Here is a 20997-nt window from a genome sequence, read left to right as displayed (position 1 = left end):
AAATTAAAGATCATTCTTAATAGTGATAATACTGCATGATCAAGGTACAGAAATGTTAAATATTTCAGAGCTAAATATAATTAAATGTATTATTATTTAAACAAACCAAAAGAGATAAATATCACGTTCTTTTATCAACACACTTTTCTTTAAGAGACAATTATAAGGGGTACTATTTCGAGTTTGCTGACACTATATATGGTCTGATAGATGTTGGCAATGTACCAGGTAAGAGATCCCTACTCAATTAATCAAGTAATGGAGGGGGAGGCTATCAAAAGATACATAGAGAAGTTCAGATCAATCACATGATCAGTTGTTTCTCTGTAATCATCTTGTACATTCTTCTTTGAAAACTAACTTTTCAACCATGGTAAGTATCAGTGCAATAATTAATTACAGAATAGGAGAAAAATATTATTAAACATCAAGCAGTCAAATTTTCAAAGAAGTGCATTTTGTTGGAAAATTAAAGAAAACAACCTTTGACACTCACTGACCAAAAATGAAGAACCTTTTTAATACATCTGATTGAAAAATATGTTCAGTTTTTTATGTAGTGTACTCATATGATCTGAAGGATTACGTGATGTGATATTTTTTGTGAATATCGTGCTTTGACGTTGGAAAATTAATGTTTGTTGCTTCAGTATTAAAAAAGTGACATCCGCTTTAAAGTAAGAAGAAACTTTTAAGAGAGATTCTAAAAATTCGCTTTTTGGCACTTCGCCTCCACTATTGTATACTGATGTTTATCTTATTTTTAGCAACTATCGAACATCTTTTAAATTGTATTGATACTTTAAGCAATCTCACTATTTAACATCTCAATTTATTTATGATTTTTTCAATCATCACAGCTGTTTAAGGTAGTTAATCGATCAGAATCCAGACATCTTGAAAAATAATTAATTAACATTTAAATAATTAACATATTATTGTTAATAGTATGTTCTAGAAAAAGAAAAATATAAATTGTCAAAAAAATGAAAAATTTCATTTATACAATTAACATCTGTTCCAAATTTCTTGTTATATCTTCTTTATAGAGATTATAAAAGTAATTTAAAGTTTAATTTAAAATTCTTCGAAAATATGTTTACTCAAAACAAGACTAAAAATTCAACTTCTCTAAAAACATAGCAGATACAGAATTACATCCGCCATCACATTTAAATTGTAAAAACAAATAAATTTTGTAGGTTTTAAATATATTTTCTTGAACATTAATACATGTTCTTCCAGAAAATTTTAAAAATAATAAAATTTTAATTTTTTACATGTTAAATGATTATTTTTTAAAGTTTGCTTTTTTTTGGATGAACATTCTTAAACACTTATTTAAAGATTCTGCTTTTCATTATACATTCTGCAATCCATATATGACTTTCCATTTCATTATTTGTCACTACGTTATAAAAATTGTTTTTTCGTTAATTTCAGGCTGATAAGACTAAGAAAAAGACTAAAAAGAAGGATGATGCAAAAGCAGCTCCAGCAGCAGAAGCTGCACCAGCTCCAGCTCCCGAACCTGAACCAGTACCAGAAAAACCACCAACACCCGCAGAAACTCCAAAGTCCTCTAGATCTAGTAGAGAAAGTCGAGGAAGCAGAAAAGTCAAACGCACAGGATCCAGTGTGTTTTCTATGTTTACTCAAAAACAAGTCGCTGAGTTTAAAGAGGTGAAAAAATTTTTCTTCTTGGTATTCTCTTAATTGTGAATTAAGTGGAATTCAATGTGATCCAGTTATAAGAATACCACTTTTACTGGTAATCAGTTAAAATTCACTAGAAAAGCAGTAAAAGTTGTATACTTAGAACTAGAACCCAGTAAATTCCACTGATTCAAATTCAGAGAGTACAGTATTGGCCAAAATTGAGAGACCACCGATTTTTTATTTTAAAGGTCATTTTCTACAGAATAAGAATTACTTATAGGCATTAACATGTAATTTTTTTTTTGGAAAATGTAAGTCTTCAAACTTCGACCAAAAAAATTCAAAAATCTGAAACAATCATTACCAGAAAAACAATTTTTAATATTCAAACATATTTTTTTATTAAATTCTCTTGAAAAATCTACACCATATTATGTTTTATATATTTTCTAGAATAGTTTTTAGTACAACAAAATTATTTCAAATTTCTTGAAATTTTTCATCTAACTTTGACGATCTGCATTTTATAAGAAAAAAATTACACGTTAATGCTTGTAAGTAATTCTCATTCTGTAAAAAATTACATTTAAAATAAGCGTAAGATAATTAAAAAGCGTTGATTATTTTAGAATTTATTCAAATTTTTGTAAAACATCCCACGTGAAACGATTCTACGAAAAGCGCTTTACGGAAATTCCATACGGAAATTTTGCAAATATTTCATATCGTATATTTTTGTAGAGTCTGCGATAACTTTTAAAAAACTGTTAAACTGTTACCAACTCCAATTAGATTTGGTAACAGTTTAAAAATTCTTTATCAGCTAAGGATTTTTTTCCGTGTAAAATTAATACAAGAAATTAAACAAATGTAATAAGGAAATATTAAAAAAATGTTAAACTGTTACCAACTCCAATTAGAGTTGGTACCAGTTTAACAGTTGTATCGAAAACTCTACGAAAATATATAATGTGAAATATTGGGCTAATAACTTCTGAAAAATCTTGTTCTGTTCAAAATTTTATCATCTATCAAAAAATGAACAGGAAAAAATTTTAGTTTCCATAAATTTTATGGTACAAACCTAATTCTAAAATTAGATAGAAATAAAATGAAAAAATTTAATTATTATTCAACTGATTGTTTTAGGGATTTGCACTGATAGATCATGACAAAGATGGTGTTATTGGAAAGGAAGACTTAACATGGATCTTTGATCAAGTTGGAAAATTGGTAGAGGAGAGTGATGTAGAAGCAATGTTAGAGGAAGTACCTGTACCTATTAATTTCACACAATTTCTTCATTTATTTGCAGGACGCCTGTCACAAGGTATATTAATATTTTCACTAATAGCACACTTAATTTTTGTTAGGGGAGACTGGGGTAAACCCGCTCACTTTTTTTCAGATCGGCTAAAATCTAGGAAATTATTCTCTAAATCCAAGTTAATTTATATCATTTGAAAGCTTATGATTTCTACTAAAAAAATTAAAAAGAGTTTTTGATTTATATTTTTTAGTTTTACTTAGAGAAACTTTTTAATAAACATATAGCAAATTTCAAAATCACAATTTTCCAGGGTAAACCCGCTCACCTTATCTTTTCAAGACGGAAGAGTTTTATTTTTTAAATATTAAAGTTCGTCTTATTCCCGTCTTAAGTATGAATTATTATTGATAATTTATGAGTTTTATAAACAATTCTATAAACAACAAATTGGTTTAATAAATAATGAACATAGATTTCATGAATTACAACTATGGATTTAAATAGTGTTATATTTTATTAAGAGAAAGTGAAATGTAGTTACAATTTTGGTTTTAATAAGTCATAAATTGTGTTATTGTTGAAATATAATACGTGAAATTATTTTATTCTAAATTTTAAATTTAAAACTAAGTGAGCGGCTTTACCCCGACTTCACGTGAGCGACTTTACCCCGAGTGTATTCCTCACATTTCAGAATAAATTTAATTAAATCTTTTTAAAATAAGACAAAACTATATATGTACTTCGAAGAAGGACATCCAATAGCAACAAAAAAAATTTGCCAGATAAATTAAGACTCAAAAATAATGATCGAAAAACTTAAAAATCCAAAATACGTTTTTTTTCTGACACCTCTAAAAACATTTGATCGTCTCTGATTCTATGTTCAGTTCATAAAACTAAACGAAAGTTCGTTAATATAAGTTGAATGTCAAGTACTATTCACAGTACCAATATCTTCATCTTAAGTTGAGTTCATGGCGTAAAATCCCTAGTGAGCGGGTTTACCCTGTGAGCGGGTTTACCCCAGTCTCCCCTACTGTATATAAAATCGAGCATAAAATTAACATAATGAACTCTATAAATCTACACCAGTAATTTCATGTCCATTTAGATGCATTAATACTTTCCTTCCTGCTTGGTGATGTTTTAAAAACACAGTACTGAAACTTTCCTGAAAATTTATAAAAGAGTTACTTGCAAACTTGGAAGAATTTACTTGCAAAGTTTAGCGAAAATTGTGTAAAGATTTAAATGTCCCACTTCAATAAATGTTTAGTGTGAGACTTTCCTGAACTTTTAAATTACATTTTCGGTTACTCTATTATAAGCGAAAGTTTCACGCTAAACATTTATTGAAGTGGGACATTTAAATCTTTACATAATTTTCACTAAACTTTGCAAGTAAATACTTCCAAGTCTGTGATAGTACAGTCAATCTAGCTTGAAAAAGCCGTTTTTTTGGAAAAAAATACCTTACTCGAGACTATTTCATAAATCGTTAGTGGTATATGTGACTAGCTTATAACCAAAAAGTTGGGACACCCTCCCTTGGGGAAGGGGGAGAAACTCAAAATTTCTTTGGATTCGATTTTGTGCAAAACCGTAAGTTTTACTAAAAAATTTCTCAAACAAAAGTTGTAGAGAACATATTTCTCTACATTTTATCTCATTGGGCCACTACTGTACAACTTAATGTGCGAAAGCTAGAGGGCGCCAAAATTGCTAAGAATCAGTTTTTCCTCTTTTTCGTACAAAACAAACCATTTTTGCGTTTTGGTGTAAATAGAAAAGTTGTTGAACTCAAAAAACCTACAAAATTCATATACATAATTTTTTTCCACGTTGCACTCTTTTGAAGCTACAGGCTCTTTATTAATTGTTACTTATAGTTAATACATATAATTGGCGGGAATGGAATGACCGAAGTTCTATTTATTGTTCTCGAGGTTTATGTTTACAGCAAAATGTTAAATTTAGTTTACTATTTTAGCGGAAAAAAGTGTTTTAATAAAAAATGATAGTTATTTGAAAATCATCCATATATTATAAATATAAATATAACGCTGACATAATAGTGTATTATGCACCAAGGGTGTAAAGCGGAGTTTAGTAACGTTCGTAGAACATTGTTCAAAATCGTGAAGTCATCTTAACCTAAAAATTTCGATTAGATTATTAATTGTGCATTCTTTTCGAAAATTTACGATTCAGTCGAAATTTTTAGGTTAGGATGACTTTTCGGTTTTAAGCATATATGACATAAAGTATTGTATAATCAAGGGTGGACCTCGTTTTTTCCTTTGAACAATGATCTACGAACTCGTCTTTACACTCGCCCGGTTTCAACGCGAACGTTACTAAACTACTATTTATAATATATGGATGATTTTCAAATAACTGTAATTTTTTCAATAAAACGCTTTTTTCCGCTAAAATAGTAAACCAAATTTAACATTTTGCTATAATCACAAACCTCGAGAACAATAAATAGAACTTCGGTCATTCCATTCCCGCCAATTATATGTATTACCTATACGAAACAATTAATAAATAGCCTGTAACTCCAAAAGAGTGCAACGTGAAAAAATAGTATATTAAGCAACAAGAGGAGAAAGGTAGCCATTTCTTTACGGTGATTTTTGTGACACGAGTGGAGGTCGAGGGCGCCGTAGGCGCCCCGAGACCTCCACTCGTGTCACAAAAATCATCGTAAAGAAATTGGCTGCCTTTATTCTCGTGTTACTTACGATATTTTTTATTCCTAATGCACAAAAGCGGCGATTTCAGATAGCAGACGACAGGGAGTAAAAGTCATTCACTTGTTCGATTTGTATGAAAATGGCGGCCGATTTCTCCCTTGGGCAAGAAAAATGCATGTGAACAGCTAATTTTCTTGCCCTTGGGAAAACACGGCCGCCATTTTCATACGGTCGAAGAAATGAATGACTTTCCTCCCTGTCGGCTGCTATCAGAAAGCGCCGTTTTTGTGCATGTGGGATAAAAAATTATGTATATGAATTTTGTAGGTTTTTTGAGCTCTACAACTTTTCTATTTACACCAAAACGCAAAAATGATTTTTTTGGTACGAAAAAGAAGAAAAACTGATTCTTAGCAATTTTGGCGCCCTCTTGCTTTCGCACATTAAGTTGTACAGTAGTGGCCCAATCAGATAAAATGTAGAGAAATATGTTCTCTACAACTTTTGTTTATAAATGTTTATAGCGCGAAATTTTCCTGAACATTTCAATAAAATCTGCGCCTAATTATAATTATAATTAGGCGAAAATATAATTTAAATGTTCAGGAAATTTTCACACTAAACATTTATTTAATCAGGACATTTAAATCTTTACACAACTTTCAATATACATTGCAATTGAATATTCCGAATATTGCAAGTAAATATTTAATAAATTTTTAGGAAAGTTTCGGTGCTGTGGTGGTGTACAGTTGATTTAAACAACGTATATAATATAAATTGTTAAATCAGTAATTATTCGCTGTTTCATCAACCCTTACAGCGCAGACTGGGTGTTTCACACCCATACTATAATATATTTGAACTTTAATATCTCGTTTAAATTCGTAAAATTTCAACATGTGATGCCATAAAGCGATATATTTTGAACTTAACTTTATATTTCGTAAGTAAAATTAATAACCGTTTTTGTATTAATAAAGCGATTTTAAAATACGATTTTTAATTTAAGAAAGTGTGCGCTTTGAGGGTTAAGGGAACTTTCTGGTACAGTTGATAAAAACAAGTTTTTAAACTCTTATTATACAAAATGTATAATAGTAGGGTTTTAGAGATTTGATGTCTAGTTTTTTAGATAAAGAATCCAATGCTTTCAGATTTTTTAAAATCGGTTTGGTAACTTTTAAGAAAAGATACCCATTTTCAAAACTGTTTTTTCTAGAAACACGCGTTTATAATATTTTTAACTTATTATAGTGGGTTAAGTCATAAGGTCATGTAAATTGCTATATTTTTTTTATATTCCTTCAAAAATGTTTTGGGCAGAAGTTTATGATACTAAGGATCATTTTGAAGCAGACAAAATCGACTTTTTTGAATTCCTTGACTAGAAAGATTCCTTAATGCTTATATACACTAATTACATTTGACATCAAATTTTAAAAATTTTAAATGGTGGATATAATAGGGTAAAATAAGTTTTCAACTGATCAGTATCGATTGACAATTTAATATTGAGAACCTATAAAAGTCACATTTAGTTAATGATAATACTGTGACATTAAAAATTACTTCAAATCAAACCTATCATAACTTCTTCGTCTTAAAAAACTAAAAATAGGGTACGTATTAAATCACTAATAATTTAATAACTGAACTCGAACTAGACTCAAATTCGCTTGAACATTGTTACTTAGGAGTTTATAGGGTCGCTAATTACGAATTTGATGTTAGTTTTAAAAAATCCAAAATAGCGGATCCATTATGGGGAACGACATTTTTAAAAATTTACCAAATTCGCCTGAAACTTGTTACTCGGGGGTTTTCAGGGTCGCTGATACGAATTTTATGTTTGTTTTTAAAAATAAAAAATTCCGGGTCTAATGTGGCGGACGAAAAAATAAAAATCATTCGGATTGGCTTGAAAATTATTACCCGAAAATTATTGGAGTAGCTGATTACGAATCTGATGTTAGTTTTCAAAAATCAAAAATTGCGGGTCAAATATAGCGGACAAAATGTTTAAAAATTGACTAGATTAAAAAAAATATTTAGCACATTTATATTTTAGAACTGTATGGATCAAAACAACACTACTGTTATGTTAAAAAATGTTATACCTACTCTAAATCTGCTGATTTTTAGGTTCTAAAATATTTTTTTTTTTCAAAATCTGGCAACTTTATTGTAAATCTAGTCAATTTTTAAAAATATCGTCCAGTGTAATTGACCTGCAATTTTGGATTTTTTAAAACTAACATCCGATTCGTAATCAACTACTCCAAAAACCCCCGGGGTAACAATTTTCAAGCCAATCCGGATGATTTTTATTTTTTCGTCCACCATATTGGATCCGGCATTTTGGATTTTTAAAAACTAACATCAGATTCGTAATTAACGACCTCATAAACCCCCGAGTAACAATTTTTAAGCGAATTTGAGCAGAAACACAGTTTTTATGTGTAATTTTAAAAAATTTAGCTTTTAGGAGCCAGTTTTTAATGAAAGATGAAAAAAACTAATGCATATTTTTCAAGTACAGCTATCAGGAATATACCTTAGACGATATGTAGAAACCGATATAACAATCAAAATTTCAATAAAAAAATATATTGCACAAAACAAACTTGCATTTTTTTGAAAGTTTCTTTAAAAGATGGGGTTAAATTTCATATTTTGGAAATTTTTACCACGCCATTCGAAATAGCGACGGAAAATAGTCGGAAATATTTTGTTTGGAATAAATTCTGCGTTCAACGGGCCCTAGTTTATTAGAACTCATAAAATATTATTTAATTTATTATTTATCAATTTTCTTTCTATAAATATTATATTTCAAATATTTTTGTCTACTGTGAATAAGAAAACGTAAATTAAATCAAACTTATTATTTGCGATATATTTAATGTTAAAGGAAATTTAAATTATGCCAATTTTAAAAGTGCTTATTTAATCTTTTTCTTCTTCAAGTAGAATCGTCCTTTTGTCGTTTAATCGACTAACAATATTCTAAAAGCATGTAGACTGTGCTTTTTCCTTGAAATCTTTTCTCAATTAACTCTATTTCTTGACGAAATCTTTCACCCTACTCGTCTCTTATTTGTCCACGATTTTCAGGAAAAATATCCAAATGGGATGTTGATATGTTGCAGCCCATCACAGAATAAAAGCTCAAAAATTCTTCAATCACATTAACGTTATCAAAACTTTTTTAGTTTCCAAGAAAATTGTGACACAAAGAAATAAAACTTTCCCAAGCTCGATTTTCCACAGTATTAAGTTTTGTTTTGTTCATTCACAATTTTTCTAATTTGATGGCCAACGAATACACCTAAAAATTTTGTTTAATATGTTTTTCTTAAGATTTTCAAACATTAAAAATTTTATATGATGAATATTCAATAATTTTCATTATAATAATTTATTAAGATTTTTTTATGGAATGTATACTTTTTCGATTTTAGCATCGCTTAATTTAGAAAACTTGGTTTTGAAATATTGAAACACTTCACTGTCGATTGAAAGACCTTTGGTGAATTGTTTCATGTATCGAAGCTTTAAAAGTAAGGCAAAAGTATTTTTTCAGGTTTGATTAAAGGAATATTTAGAACGTTTTGCTTCCGAATTTGGAATAATATTCGAGTTATCCATACAGTTGTTTGTATGTATTCTTTGTATGACTATCCCATTCGCAAAGGTAAGATGGGTTCTTAGTGTACCCGCCTTGCATACCAAACAAAATCGTCAGTACTTTTAAATCAGCAACTATTTGCCATTGGTGCACCTCGTAATTAATGGAGCAAACAATTTTATCCATTGTCGTTAATGATTTCCGTTCATCCTTCCGATGAAAGGTAACCTTAAAGCTATTATCCACTACGTTCTATTGCTTCAATCGTGATGGGTTTCAGTTTGTCTTAGTGATAGTTTTAAATCACGCATAACATTCTTATAATCATCATTTCGCTGGGTTAGTGGAAAAAAAGGACACCTCGCATTTTAGCTAAAAAAAGGACACGTTGAAAATATTCATTTTATATCAATTTTAGTTTAGCGATACTATGTGTAATGTAATTGTTTTTTGAGTTTTTGCAACAGAAGATTTAAGAACATATTATCTTCATAGTTTTTTGAGCGCAAAATCTAATAAATCAATTACATTACACATATTATCGTCAAACAAAAATGCATTTAAAATTAATATTATCGAGCTGTCCTTTTCTTCAACTAAAAAGCGAGGTGTCCTCTTTTTGAACCAAAATTCGAGATGTCCTTTTTTCCAATAACCCAGCGATTTGTTATTAAGTATCTTTCAAAGGACGATGATCCAGAAGGAACAAACTATGTCTTTTTCTTCTTCTGATTTATGACTGATAATGCAAACCGATTTTTCTGTTTCCATCACCACAATAGAATCATCAAGAAATGCTGTTTTTTTTTGCCGAAAAGACATCATCGTATGTAATGCGCATACGCGTTTGATAATGATGATCTGTAACTTGGGTTTGACAGAAGTAGCAATCTTCTTGTTTGTGATACGGTTGATGTTACTATGTCATCGGAGTCGTAAATGAAAATGTAAAAAAACTTATTACGATTTGCACAATTCATGATCGGGTTAGGCCAATATCATACTTATTCGGAAAAGAAAGCAAATTCAGAAAAAAGGCAAGAACATGCTTATTCAGAATATAAAGTAAAAACAAACGAATTCGAAAATTAACCTTTTCAGGCAAATTTCAAATTATCAAGAATACTACAATTATATATCAATAATACTTTTCATATTAGAAAAACAAAATATTAAAAAAGTTATTCTCAATAAAACGAAATAAAAGTAATTATTCTTAAAACAATTGTACAAAAGTAAGATTTGAATATTGACATAAAAGGTTAATTTTCGAATTTGTATGTTTTTACTTTATATTCTGAATAAGCGATTGTAGTTCAACCGCCCGACTGAACCTTCGCCCGATTTACAGGAGCCCAAAAAAAAATTCCCGACACCTTTTGCCCGATTCCATAAGCCCGATGTTACGTTTTGCCCGATTCCATCTGTCTGATAGCACGTTTTACCCGATTTGTAAATTAAATACAATTCTGTCTTCGTCTTTGTAAGTGTTATAATCCATAGCAATTCGTCGCATTCGCTCTTGAATAGCAATCCAGGCTTTTTTCGGTTCTGCTTTTACACATTTTCCGAGATTCATGTCGATGATGCAATCGTCAGTGTCACTCTGCTCTTTTTGAAATTCTTTAAGGCAGGAATACAAGTCAGGGTGGTTTTTCCCGACGACCAACCTGAATCGATTGTGCCACCTTTCACTGATATTATTTGTTCGATGTAAACCTTGAAGGGTGGCCTCATACTGGTTTCATAATTCTATAGCATATCTTGGTGATACAGTCCTTGCATGACCTCGACGTGGACGACTTCTAACATAAGTATGATCGAAATAGTAGCAAATTAGAAGAAAGTCGTCTGGCGCGTTTTCGAGCACTATCTCAAAAGCTGAAACAACGGCATCGATGGGAACCATTGCAGTAGCAAGCAGCATATGTGGACGTCCACATGAAAAGGGCCCATATTGTCGGTTCTAGTTTTCGAGATAATCGCAATTTAGTAATTTTGGAGCAAAATCTTAATTTTTTTTTATTTCTTATTATCAATCTACATGTTTTGTCATCTTTAAGGTGTCCTGGACTGTAAACAATTCTTATCTAAATAACTTCGTAGAAGAACCAGAGATATTTATGTTACAGTCTTTTTTTTGTAATTGTCGAAATGAAAATTTGGATATTGCGTCAATTTTTTCATAATAGAGACTGACAAAACATTTTAAATAATTTTAATATCTATTCTTTTCCTTCAAATGACACAATAAAATTATACCCAATCATTAGTCTTGTAAAAAAATGGTTTTTTAATAGAAAAACTGTCCTTTTTAGAAAAGGGCCCATATTGTCGATTTTTCGTATTTTCATAATTAAGAGGGGGGGGGGTGGTTTTAAAAATTTAAAACCTATTGGTTTTTTATCTTTTAGGTACCCTGGATTGTAAACAATTGTTATCTGAATAACTTCCCAGAAGAACCAGAGATATTGATGTTAGAGTCTTTTTTTCGTAATTGTCGAAATGAAAATTTGGATATTGCGTCAATTTTTTCACAATAGAGACTGTCAAAAAATTTTAAATCAGTTTAATATCTATTCTTTTTCTTCAAATGACACAATAAAATTGTATCTAATCATTAGTCTTGTAAAAAAATGGTTTTTTAATAGAAAAACTGTCCTTTTTAGAAAAGGGCCCATATTGTCGATTTTTCGTATTTTCATAATTAAGAGGGGGGATGGTTTTAAAAATTTAAAACCTGTTGGTTTTTTGTCTTCAAGGTGCCCTGAACTGGAAACAATTATATCTGAATAACTTCCAAGAAGAACCAGAGATACAATAATTAGTTTGTATCGCAATCTTTAATTCCGTCTTTCTCGAAATGAGGTCTTTGGCGTTCTAAACTTTGAAATTCCGTAACTCAGCGAATTTTTAACTAAAAAAGTTCTAAGACCACTCAAAATTTTCCAAATTTTGCCAGAAATACGCCCATATAAATAACTCCAATAGTGCCAAAATGGGCCCTTTTCATGTGGACGTCCACATATGAGTGTATTTTTGTACTGTATTATCTGTCGTATCTTGATACGCTGTTTGTAACCCCTCACTTTGTCTTCGACGATAAAGTGATTGTCCTAAGTGAAAGAAGCAGTAAGCGATTACAGTGTTTGGAAACCATGAAGAACTCGCGATGATGATGGACAGTTCGAAATCGGATACTATTCGTTGAGGTCTGCAATGACGGAGGCCAAATTTGTCAGCTACAGTTGTTATTCCTACAGTTGTTGCTACAGTTGTTGCTACAGTTGTTATTGCTTTTAATACTGCTTCATATTGCGACGATGCTTTTGAAAATAACAATACATAAACAAATGGAAAGAGTGAAAACCTAAAGAAAATGAAAGAATTAAATACTTTAGTTAGTATTTTTTTAATTTAAATTTTTTAAATTTTTTAAAAATTAACCTGCGTAAATATGGCCGGACAAACAGAAAATGTTCTGTCTAGATACCAGGAAGTACTATTTGATAGTAACTCCAAATTTCTTCTGGAACCAAAAACTATGACTCTTCCAGAAGAATCGTCAAACTCTTCTTTATCATTTTCCGAATCGTAGAATAAAATAGGCTATCCGCCAAGTGTGTTCTGAAAACGGTCTGGAATTTCCCGCAGTTCTTCTAAACCATATTAGCACTAAAAAAATTTAATATTTCACTAAAAATTTTGTGTTGACAGAAAGACAGAGACTGAGAATTTTGTTTGTTATGATGTGAAGTTATAGACAAAAAACAGACGATCGTTGTATTTGAAATAAGAATGAATTATATTTTTATTTCATTTATTTTATTTTTACTTTCAATCAATATTATTAATAAAAGTAAGTTAAATAAATTATTTAATTTTATAATATTTCAGAATCGGGCAAAAGGTTCAGTCGGGCCGGGCGCATAGAATCGGGTTTTTGGTATCGGGCAAAAGGTTCTGTCGGGCGGTAGGAATCGGGCAAATGTCCTGTCGGGCTAATTAAAGATCGGACGTTATGAGTCAGGCGGATGAAGTCGGGCAAGTGGGCCGCAACCCAATAAGCACGTTCTTGCATTTTTTCTGAATAGGTATATTCTTGCTTTCTTTATCGAATAAGTATGATATTGCGCTAACCTGACGTCATATTTTATAGCGCTGTTTTTAAGCAACTATCAAGTAAATGAGGTTACCGTAACAACGTTTTTTTAACATTGCCATAACTAATTCTAATAAAGTGGGGCTCGTTAAACGCAGAATTTCATACTCTTTAACATCACAGACAGAGAAAAAATGTTTAAAAATTAGAATTTAAGCTTAAAATAACCGTTAAAGTTAAAAAATCGCGAAAAACGCTAATCTTCAAAGTTTCTTAACAATTTTCTTTTAAATAAATATTAATATTAACAAAAAACTCTATGTGGGTTAAAAAGCTCTATTTTTAGCTTTAAAAGGTAAACAAATTTTTAAAATCGGTCCAGAAATAAACATTTTACGAGATATACCAATTTTTCAATTTTTTGAGACCTACAACCTTTAATAGGTCCGATACGAAGTTATGCCAATTTTTTTTTGTAATATAGTGTGATTAATAGCACAGGACCACAAAATTTTTTTCGGGAAAGTATACATTGATGGCACTATGTGTTCTATACGTATTTTGACGCGCTGAATTCAAACCTGGGTCTACTTTTGCCCCAACACGTCACAGTTTTGAGATAAATTAAAATTTCTCCAAAAAATAGATTAAAATAGGAAAATATATTTTCAAATTTCTATAGGGATACAAGTTTTTCTTGTTTTTAAATTTTCATCTAAAAATATGTCTTACGCGTTGCAGCTTTCCCAATTCACTTACACTTATGATGTCATTATCCTGGATGTCAATTTTATCCTCTAAAACTGCTATCTTTCTTTCCAATGTATCATTTTTCTTTTTCAACTTACGATATTTTGACTTATAACGTAGAATATCTTTCGAAATTTTAAAATTTTATACTCTCACTTCTTTAATTTCTTTTTTCATTGCATTCGAGTGTAAAAAAATGTCAAATAATTTCTAATACTTTTTATGAATTATTCACCATTTTTAATATTAAAATTTTACAAGGAATTAAGTTAACAATAAAATTTTTAAAATGTATCTTTTTTCTTTTTCATGAATGGCGGAATATGAAATATGCTAACAATTCCACTTTATAGGAGGTAAGTGTACAGAATGAAATAAAAATTTATTTTGAATAATAAATGATCATTATTGACATATATATTTAAATTTTGTATTTAGGAACCGATGATGATGATGTCATAATTAAATGTGTCGCCACATTCGATAATGGTCAAGGAAAAATTGATGGCGAAAGGTATTTATTTTCTGTAAATTATTTTTAACAAAATGAAATTCTTTCCCTTTCAAAATTTATCTCCATTAAAAATTTACACTTTAAAAGACAATTAAACAAGTATTGTATGTCGGACGTGATAAACGAGAAATCACCAAGTACACTCAAATGCTTTAATGCTTCCCTTCCGGTGTAACGGCGTTTCAAAAAGTCGTGCTACATCTCTAAAAATGTTGTTAGTTCGTGACGTATGAACGAACTTTTACGTCACCAACTAACATATCTTTCCGGTTTAACGGCGTTTTGAAAGATCGTGATACATATATCAAAATATTGTTAGTTTGTGATGTATAAGTTCGTTCATACGTCTCAACTTTTTAAAGCGCCGTCAAACAGGAAGGAAAACATTAAAGCTTATGAGTGCACATGCCAGATATACGTGTATTTTAATCTATAAACTTAATTTTAATTTTTTTCATCTGTTTTTACAAAACAATTCTAGCACTGGTCTTATTAAAATTTTACGCTTAACATATTTAATAAGTTACCTACATAGCTTCTACTTTTCTTTAATTTTCTTTTTCTTTTGGAAACCATGTAATCAATGTTCTTGTGTTTATAAGTCTAATATTTTAATGGTATGATGTAATTATTCGGAAAATATTTGGTATTATTGTTATTCAAAGTAGATCAGTTTTCATAGTTTATAAAAATTAATTTTACAAAATGGATTTTCCAAATTTTTTGATAAATTATAATCTAACAAAGAATTTTATAAAATCTATTTGCAGATTTACAATATTAAACAAATTGTTAATTCAAATGTTCATTACATGAAAATTTTGCTTCCTCTTTAAGATCATAAAAAATATTTGGTTCCTTGTGGAGAAAGCATTAACATGCGTGGATTTTTCAGCTTTAATTGTGATTAATTTTCCAAATTCTAATACAGTTTATACTTTACATAGGTCAATCGATTTGTCTTGATGCAAATAATAAGATTTCATTATATAATTACTTCAACATTCAAAATTAAAACAAAAATTTCTGAGGAATTTTAAAAATCCTTCTTTCAGTTTTAAGATATTTGTATAATAAATATACGTAGGTGCGTTTAACGTAGCGATTTTTTTTGTTCATTTTATGAATACTTTGCTTTCTCATAAAGATTATTATATTAAGAATTTTATAAATGGCATTATTGTTAAATATTATTGCAAAATTTAATACTAAAAAAATACAAAAAGATATTTTGTAATTTTTAGGGGAGACTAGGTGGAGTTGTTACAATTTTGATAAAATCAGTTACAGTAATTAGAGTTTAACTCTAATTTGTTTGGTCATACGATTAAATCAAAGGTCTATTATCTAGATTTAAAAGGTCATAATTGATTTGGCTCTATATTTATTATTTAATTAACTAGAAGCATTTGAGTGACAGCGTGTAAATTGTAACAACTGCACAAAGTGAATTGAAGTGAATTGAAGACAAATAATTTTTTATAACAATTTTTATTGAATATTCATAATTTTTGGCTCGACGCAATAGTACGTGACAGTTCCATAGAAATGGCAGCACTAATATTGTTTCGAAATGAAAAAACTTTTAAAAGTTTTTTCTTTAATCTTGAAGTCAAATTTAGAAAAAACATGAGATTTTTCATAAACAATAGTGTGATTACATTTTTGACAAATATTTTACAATTCAAACGAATCTGCTGAATTTTGGCACAACAGGTACATTTTTTACCTTAAATCACTTTATTAAAAAAGTATGCACACAAAATGTGGACAACTAAGATAGTTTGTTAAAGCTATTTAAAGCATATTTTTTTACTTGTAAAGCTTGCATTTAATTTTTAAACATATTGCAACAAGTTGGAACATAGAAACTAAACATTTTTCCCTTTGGAACCCAATCTCTATAATTCACTGTTTTCAAGATATTCCATTTGTAACAACTGCACCAAGTCTCCCCTAATGTTTGAAATATAAATAACTTCGACTAACATGTACGAAAAATGTTTCTTTTCATACACAATACTAAATTTACACCAAGTTTCAAAAAAATCGACGGACTCATTGCTAAAATTAATATTTTAAAAAAAAATTGACTTAATAACTTTTATATTAATAATTTTCCAAGTCCAAGTTGAACTTAGAGAATAATATTTTCTATTTATTAAATTTTTAAATTTTTAAAGTTTAAAAGAAAAAAAGTCGTTTATACATCTTAAAGAAATCATTAGATTTGGCCCATTAGGCAAAGACATAGAAGATTTTTCGGACGTCTTTAAGTGACACATTTAAGGTCTCTTTTGAATCTTTTTTTATGAATTTTTTTAAGAGTTCTCGTTTATCTGCAGGGTAAAACAGTAGGATATTTTATAAATATTAATTTTTAGTGTACCGTACACCGTAAGTGTACCGACGGAGAGCTAAAATTTGGCACACTGCTGTATTTTAACGCGAATATTACAGGAAAAATACAGAGAACTTTCTAGGGTAGTTGCACCAGTGAAAGAATTGACACTAGTAAAAAATATTTTTTCAAAATATAGTTTATGGTAAAAGAAATTGATTCAATATGCAAGTTAATTCTAAAATTTTTTTTATAAATTTTTTTCGTGGGTTATGAACATGAGACATAAATGTATTTATTTTGCTTAATATTAAATTTAGCAAACCACTTATTTTTGTCAATTTCACCTTCAACTTGAGGAATATCGCGAATATCACTCCTTTCATATTTGTCACCATATACTAATTTTTGATTGAACCTTACATGTTGACTTTCATAAAATTTTCTATCTTTTGGCTTTAGCAATTAATATTCAGTCGGTGTATATCCTACTAATACGACTCTCCTTCCCTCTGCTCGAAATTTGGATCTTACTCGTCTTTGTACTTTAATACAAGCAATGCACCCGAATCTTTTAATTTGTTTGATATTAAAATTATGATTAGGATTAAATTTTTGTAGAGGAATGATCATATTATTTGATTTATGAGGGATCCAATTATACACATAAACAGCAGCTGACAATGCTAAGTCCCATTAATTTTCCGGTAATCGTGAATCATACATATATTAACAAAGCACCTTCTCACTCTAGAATTTTTTTATTGAAAGTACTGAATTTAAATCTTTTCTATCCTGAAGCTTCGCATCATGTGTTGTCTTAAATTGCTTAACGCAGTCTTTTCTGAGTAAATCTGTTAAAGTTCTCAAAGTGTCTTTGTTGCGTACCAAGCCTGGAATTGTACAGAGCGCGGTGTGTACAACGATTTTTGTACAAAGCGCGATTGGTACGGGTCATTTTGTACAAACTTGAAATTCCTGGGCTTTATACAGATATTCTTGTACTGACGGAGCTCGGTACAACGCGTTTTGTACAATGTTGTTAAAACTATTTATGGTGTACTGGGAAAACTAAAAAATAACTTTAATAAATAAATAAATATTTTTATCGAACAAATTATTATATTTCAAAATAGGTATTTTAAATTATTTTTTTATTCAAATTCAATTATTTTTATTATACAAAGTGCTACTTATTTGTACAACTCATTGAGTTGTGGCACTTCGAACTGCACAAACCATTTTTTTTCTACACGCACATTTTTAGTGGTGCACTTTTGCAAGCAAGAGCACTTTACAAAGCCTTGTCCTTCATTCAACGAAAAAAAATTATTATTTTTTGAAGCGATCTGGTTTCGGATGAACATTTGAGCAATTATTCCATCCTTTGTTCCAACTTTGTAGTCATTATCTTCAGTAAAATCGATTATAACACCTGTAAATAGTATAGATACTATATTATTTTATTATTACTTTTTTATATTATTTTATTATTGTTTTCCAATATATTACTTTATCATTATTGTTAATACTTTTTTATATTATTTTATTATTATTTTCTAACATATTACTTTATTATTATTTTTTATATCGACTTTCAATTAACATTTCTTTATTTTATAATTAATTATTTTCATTGTTACCAAAAAATATAAAACTTACCAATAAGATTTCGCAGATCAGTTTTACTTCTATCAACATCAGATATCGGAATTGTCACATTGTACCATGTTGTCAATGGTAAATGCTGAGCATCACTTGCTATTTTCATCCGTTTCGCTTGTCGGTCAAGCCTGTCTGCATCCAATTGCTGATTTTTATTTATATTTTCGGAGAGAAAAAACAGGGCTTTGTAGCACGCAGTGGTCTATGTCTTTAACGCATGGGCACTGCCTTACGGCGTAAGCACGAACTCGTACGATTGCAGCAAGAGCTCTTACTGTAATCGTACGAGTGCGTGCTTTCGCCGTATGGCATCGCCCTTGCGCTACAAATCCCCGTTTTTTCTCCCCGTTTTTTTTCTCCCGTTTTTTCTCCGTGTATTTTTTCAAAGTTTGCAATGGAATACTCGATAAATCCGAAAATAATTTTTAGAGAATTTCAGTAACTTTTATTTTCTTAGGTTTTAAATTCGTACAGACAGTAACAAAAATTATTTTCTGCTTTTATAAAAAAATTAATTTGATTAATTTATTATCTTTTCCTTATTTAATATATACTTTTCAATATTCATTGATGTCTACTTTTATGATTTCAATAAGAAAAACTGCTATATGTAGCTTGAATAAAAAAATTACAAATTCCCCTAAATGTCACAAACTTTTGGCCCGATTAGGTATACAATTCCTCCTTAAGATAAAGGCATCCTTATTTTGTATTTGCAAAAGGTAAAAATTATTTACTTTATTAAAACCTTTACGAATATAATAGCTTTTAAGTGACAAAATTATCGCAAGAATGGGTTAGAATTTTTCTGGAGGTTAGAAATTATATAAAAATTTTAATTCTTATAATTAATTTAATGAAAATAATATTATTTTACTTCCTAATATAATAGTATGTTTACAATTTCAGTAATGTATGACACGAAATTTTAAATGTCAGGGGCCAAATTCTTGAAGCTATGTGAGAATTCTCGTCTGCGATAAATATCATGTAATATACATCGCTTGCGACATTTAAAACTTATTCTTGATACGTCACGAGTGATTCAAGAATACCATTCATTATGTCGAATGCGTATATAAGACGTAGTTCAGACGAATAATGTCATAGCCAGTATTACATCTTATTATTTCGAGACATATCTTTCTACATCTTTTTGTACATTTTCCGGGCACGTTAGCCAAAGTTATTGATAATTGGAAAATTATAAATTAAAATATAACTTTTTGTGGTTTCTTGGTTCTAAATTTGCAATAATATATGTTAATAATGGGATTTCTAAAATTCATAAAATGAAATTTTTATGAGGAAGCAAAATTTTCGTAAAATGAGCACAAAAACGAGTTTTTACTTTGCAGCGATTTTATTATATTATTAAGCATTGATAGTCAACGTTGCTTTAATATTGCAAGGAAATATTACCTGTCAATGGTGTGTTAACATTACCAGACAGTGTTCCACAGGGTGGACGTAGTCAATGTTAACAATATTTATATGCAATGTTGTCACAATATTGAGCCCAAATGTTGTGCTATTTGGGAATCTAAAAAAATTTAAAAATTAACTTTTAAAATCAATTTATGAAAATATAGAATGTGGATTATTTATATTTATAGATTCAGGCACGCCTTGACAGTTTTCTGTGACAAATTCACGAACAAGGAAGTAAATGAAGCATTCGACCATTGTTTCATTGATGACAAGGGTAGGATTGATATTGAGAGTCTTATCAACATGTTGATTGGTAAAGAAGATGAAGATGATTAATGCTAAAGTTTTACATACAAAAATCGATTGCTTGCTGGTAAAATTTTTTCATATTTTCTTTAAAATAATAATGACTGTTCATGCGCACATAATAAGTGTATTTAAAAACATCATACCGACGGCTGTGATTTTCATAAACAATAATGACACAAAAAATAAGGATAAAATAATCTTTTTGACGTAAAAAATTTGTTATTTGAATATTGTGCTGTCGAAGAAAAACTTATTTCCAATATGACATATTCCCCAGCGGACATTGTCATTTCTTTGTATAGATACATAAGTTCTCACATAATTTATAAAACTGTATCTGTCATAAAATAAATTAATTGTAAAGATATCGTAAGACCAATAATTTCAGTTTTGTTATTTTATTATAATGTGATTTTATTTGTATTTCCTTTGAACAATTCAAGGATTAAACGAACTTACCGTAACTGATGTTCAATCGCAAATGGGACTGAACATTACTAAAGGTAAGCTCGTTCAATCATTTAATTTAATTTCGACTCCTCGTCCTTCTAGATCAACAGCATGATGTAAGTACTATACTATAGGTGTAACGTTGCACAGATCAGTTTTTTCATTTTTCTGCA

General features: G+C 29.5%; 2 protein-coding genes across 2 annotated transcripts; one reads left to right on the top strand and one right to left on the bottom strand.

Annotated features, from left to right (window-relative positions):
* Positions 1–223: 223 nt before the first annotated feature.
* LOC122498784 (myosin regulatory light chain 2-like) lies at positions 224–20756 on the top strand. The gene is made up of 5 exons (XM_043606696.1): positions 224–373; positions 1444–1683; positions 2809–2990; positions 14551–14628; positions 20251–20756. The coding sequence occupies exons 1-5, from the start codon at positions 371–373 to the stop codon at positions 20399–20401; spliced, it is 654 nt and encodes a 217-aa protein (XP_043462631.1). The 5' UTR covers positions 224–370; the 3' UTR covers positions 20402–20756.
* LOC122498785 lies at positions 17351–19012 on the bottom strand. The gene is made up of 2 exons (XM_043606697.1): positions 18632–19012; positions 17351–18404 (listed from the first exon to the last, which is right to left on the bottom strand). Exons 1-2 carry the CDS (start codon positions 18738–18740, stop codon positions 18163–18165), a joined length of 351 nt encoding a protein of 116 aa, XP_043462632.1. The 5' UTR covers positions 18741–19012; the 3' UTR covers positions 17351–18162.
* Positions 20757–20997: the final 241 nt, after the last annotated feature.

This window comes from Leptopilina heterotoma, unplaced genomic scaffold, assembly GCF_015476425.1.
Source record: "Leptopilina heterotoma isolate Lh14 unplaced genomic scaffold, ASM1547642v1 Lhet_16, whole genome shotgun sequence".
NCBI classification, from domain to species: domain Eukaryota; kingdom Metazoa; phylum Arthropoda; class Insecta; order Hymenoptera; family Figitidae; genus Leptopilina; species Leptopilina heterotoma.
The sequence above is the reverse complement of the archived record's forward strand: the minus strand, read 5'-3'. Positions and strand labels throughout refer to the sequence as shown.

Coding starts and splice junctions, on each gene's coding strand:
- LOC122498784 (XM_043606696.1), top strand. Junction 2,991..14,550: donor GCAGGACGCCTGTCACAAGG/TATATTAATATT, acceptor AATTTTGTATTT/AGGAACCGATGATGATGATG. Junction 14,629..20,250: donor GGAAAAATTGATGGCGAAAG/GTATTTATTTTC, acceptor TTATATTTATAG/ATTCAGGCACGCCTTGACAG.
- LOC122498785 (XM_043606697.1), bottom strand. CDS start 18,740: ATGAAAATAGCAAGTGATGCTCAGCATTTACCATTGACAACATGGTAC. Junction 18,405..18,631: donor TGATCTGCGAAATCTTATTG/GTAAGTTTTATA, acceptor TACTATTTACAG/GTGTTATAATCGATTTTACT.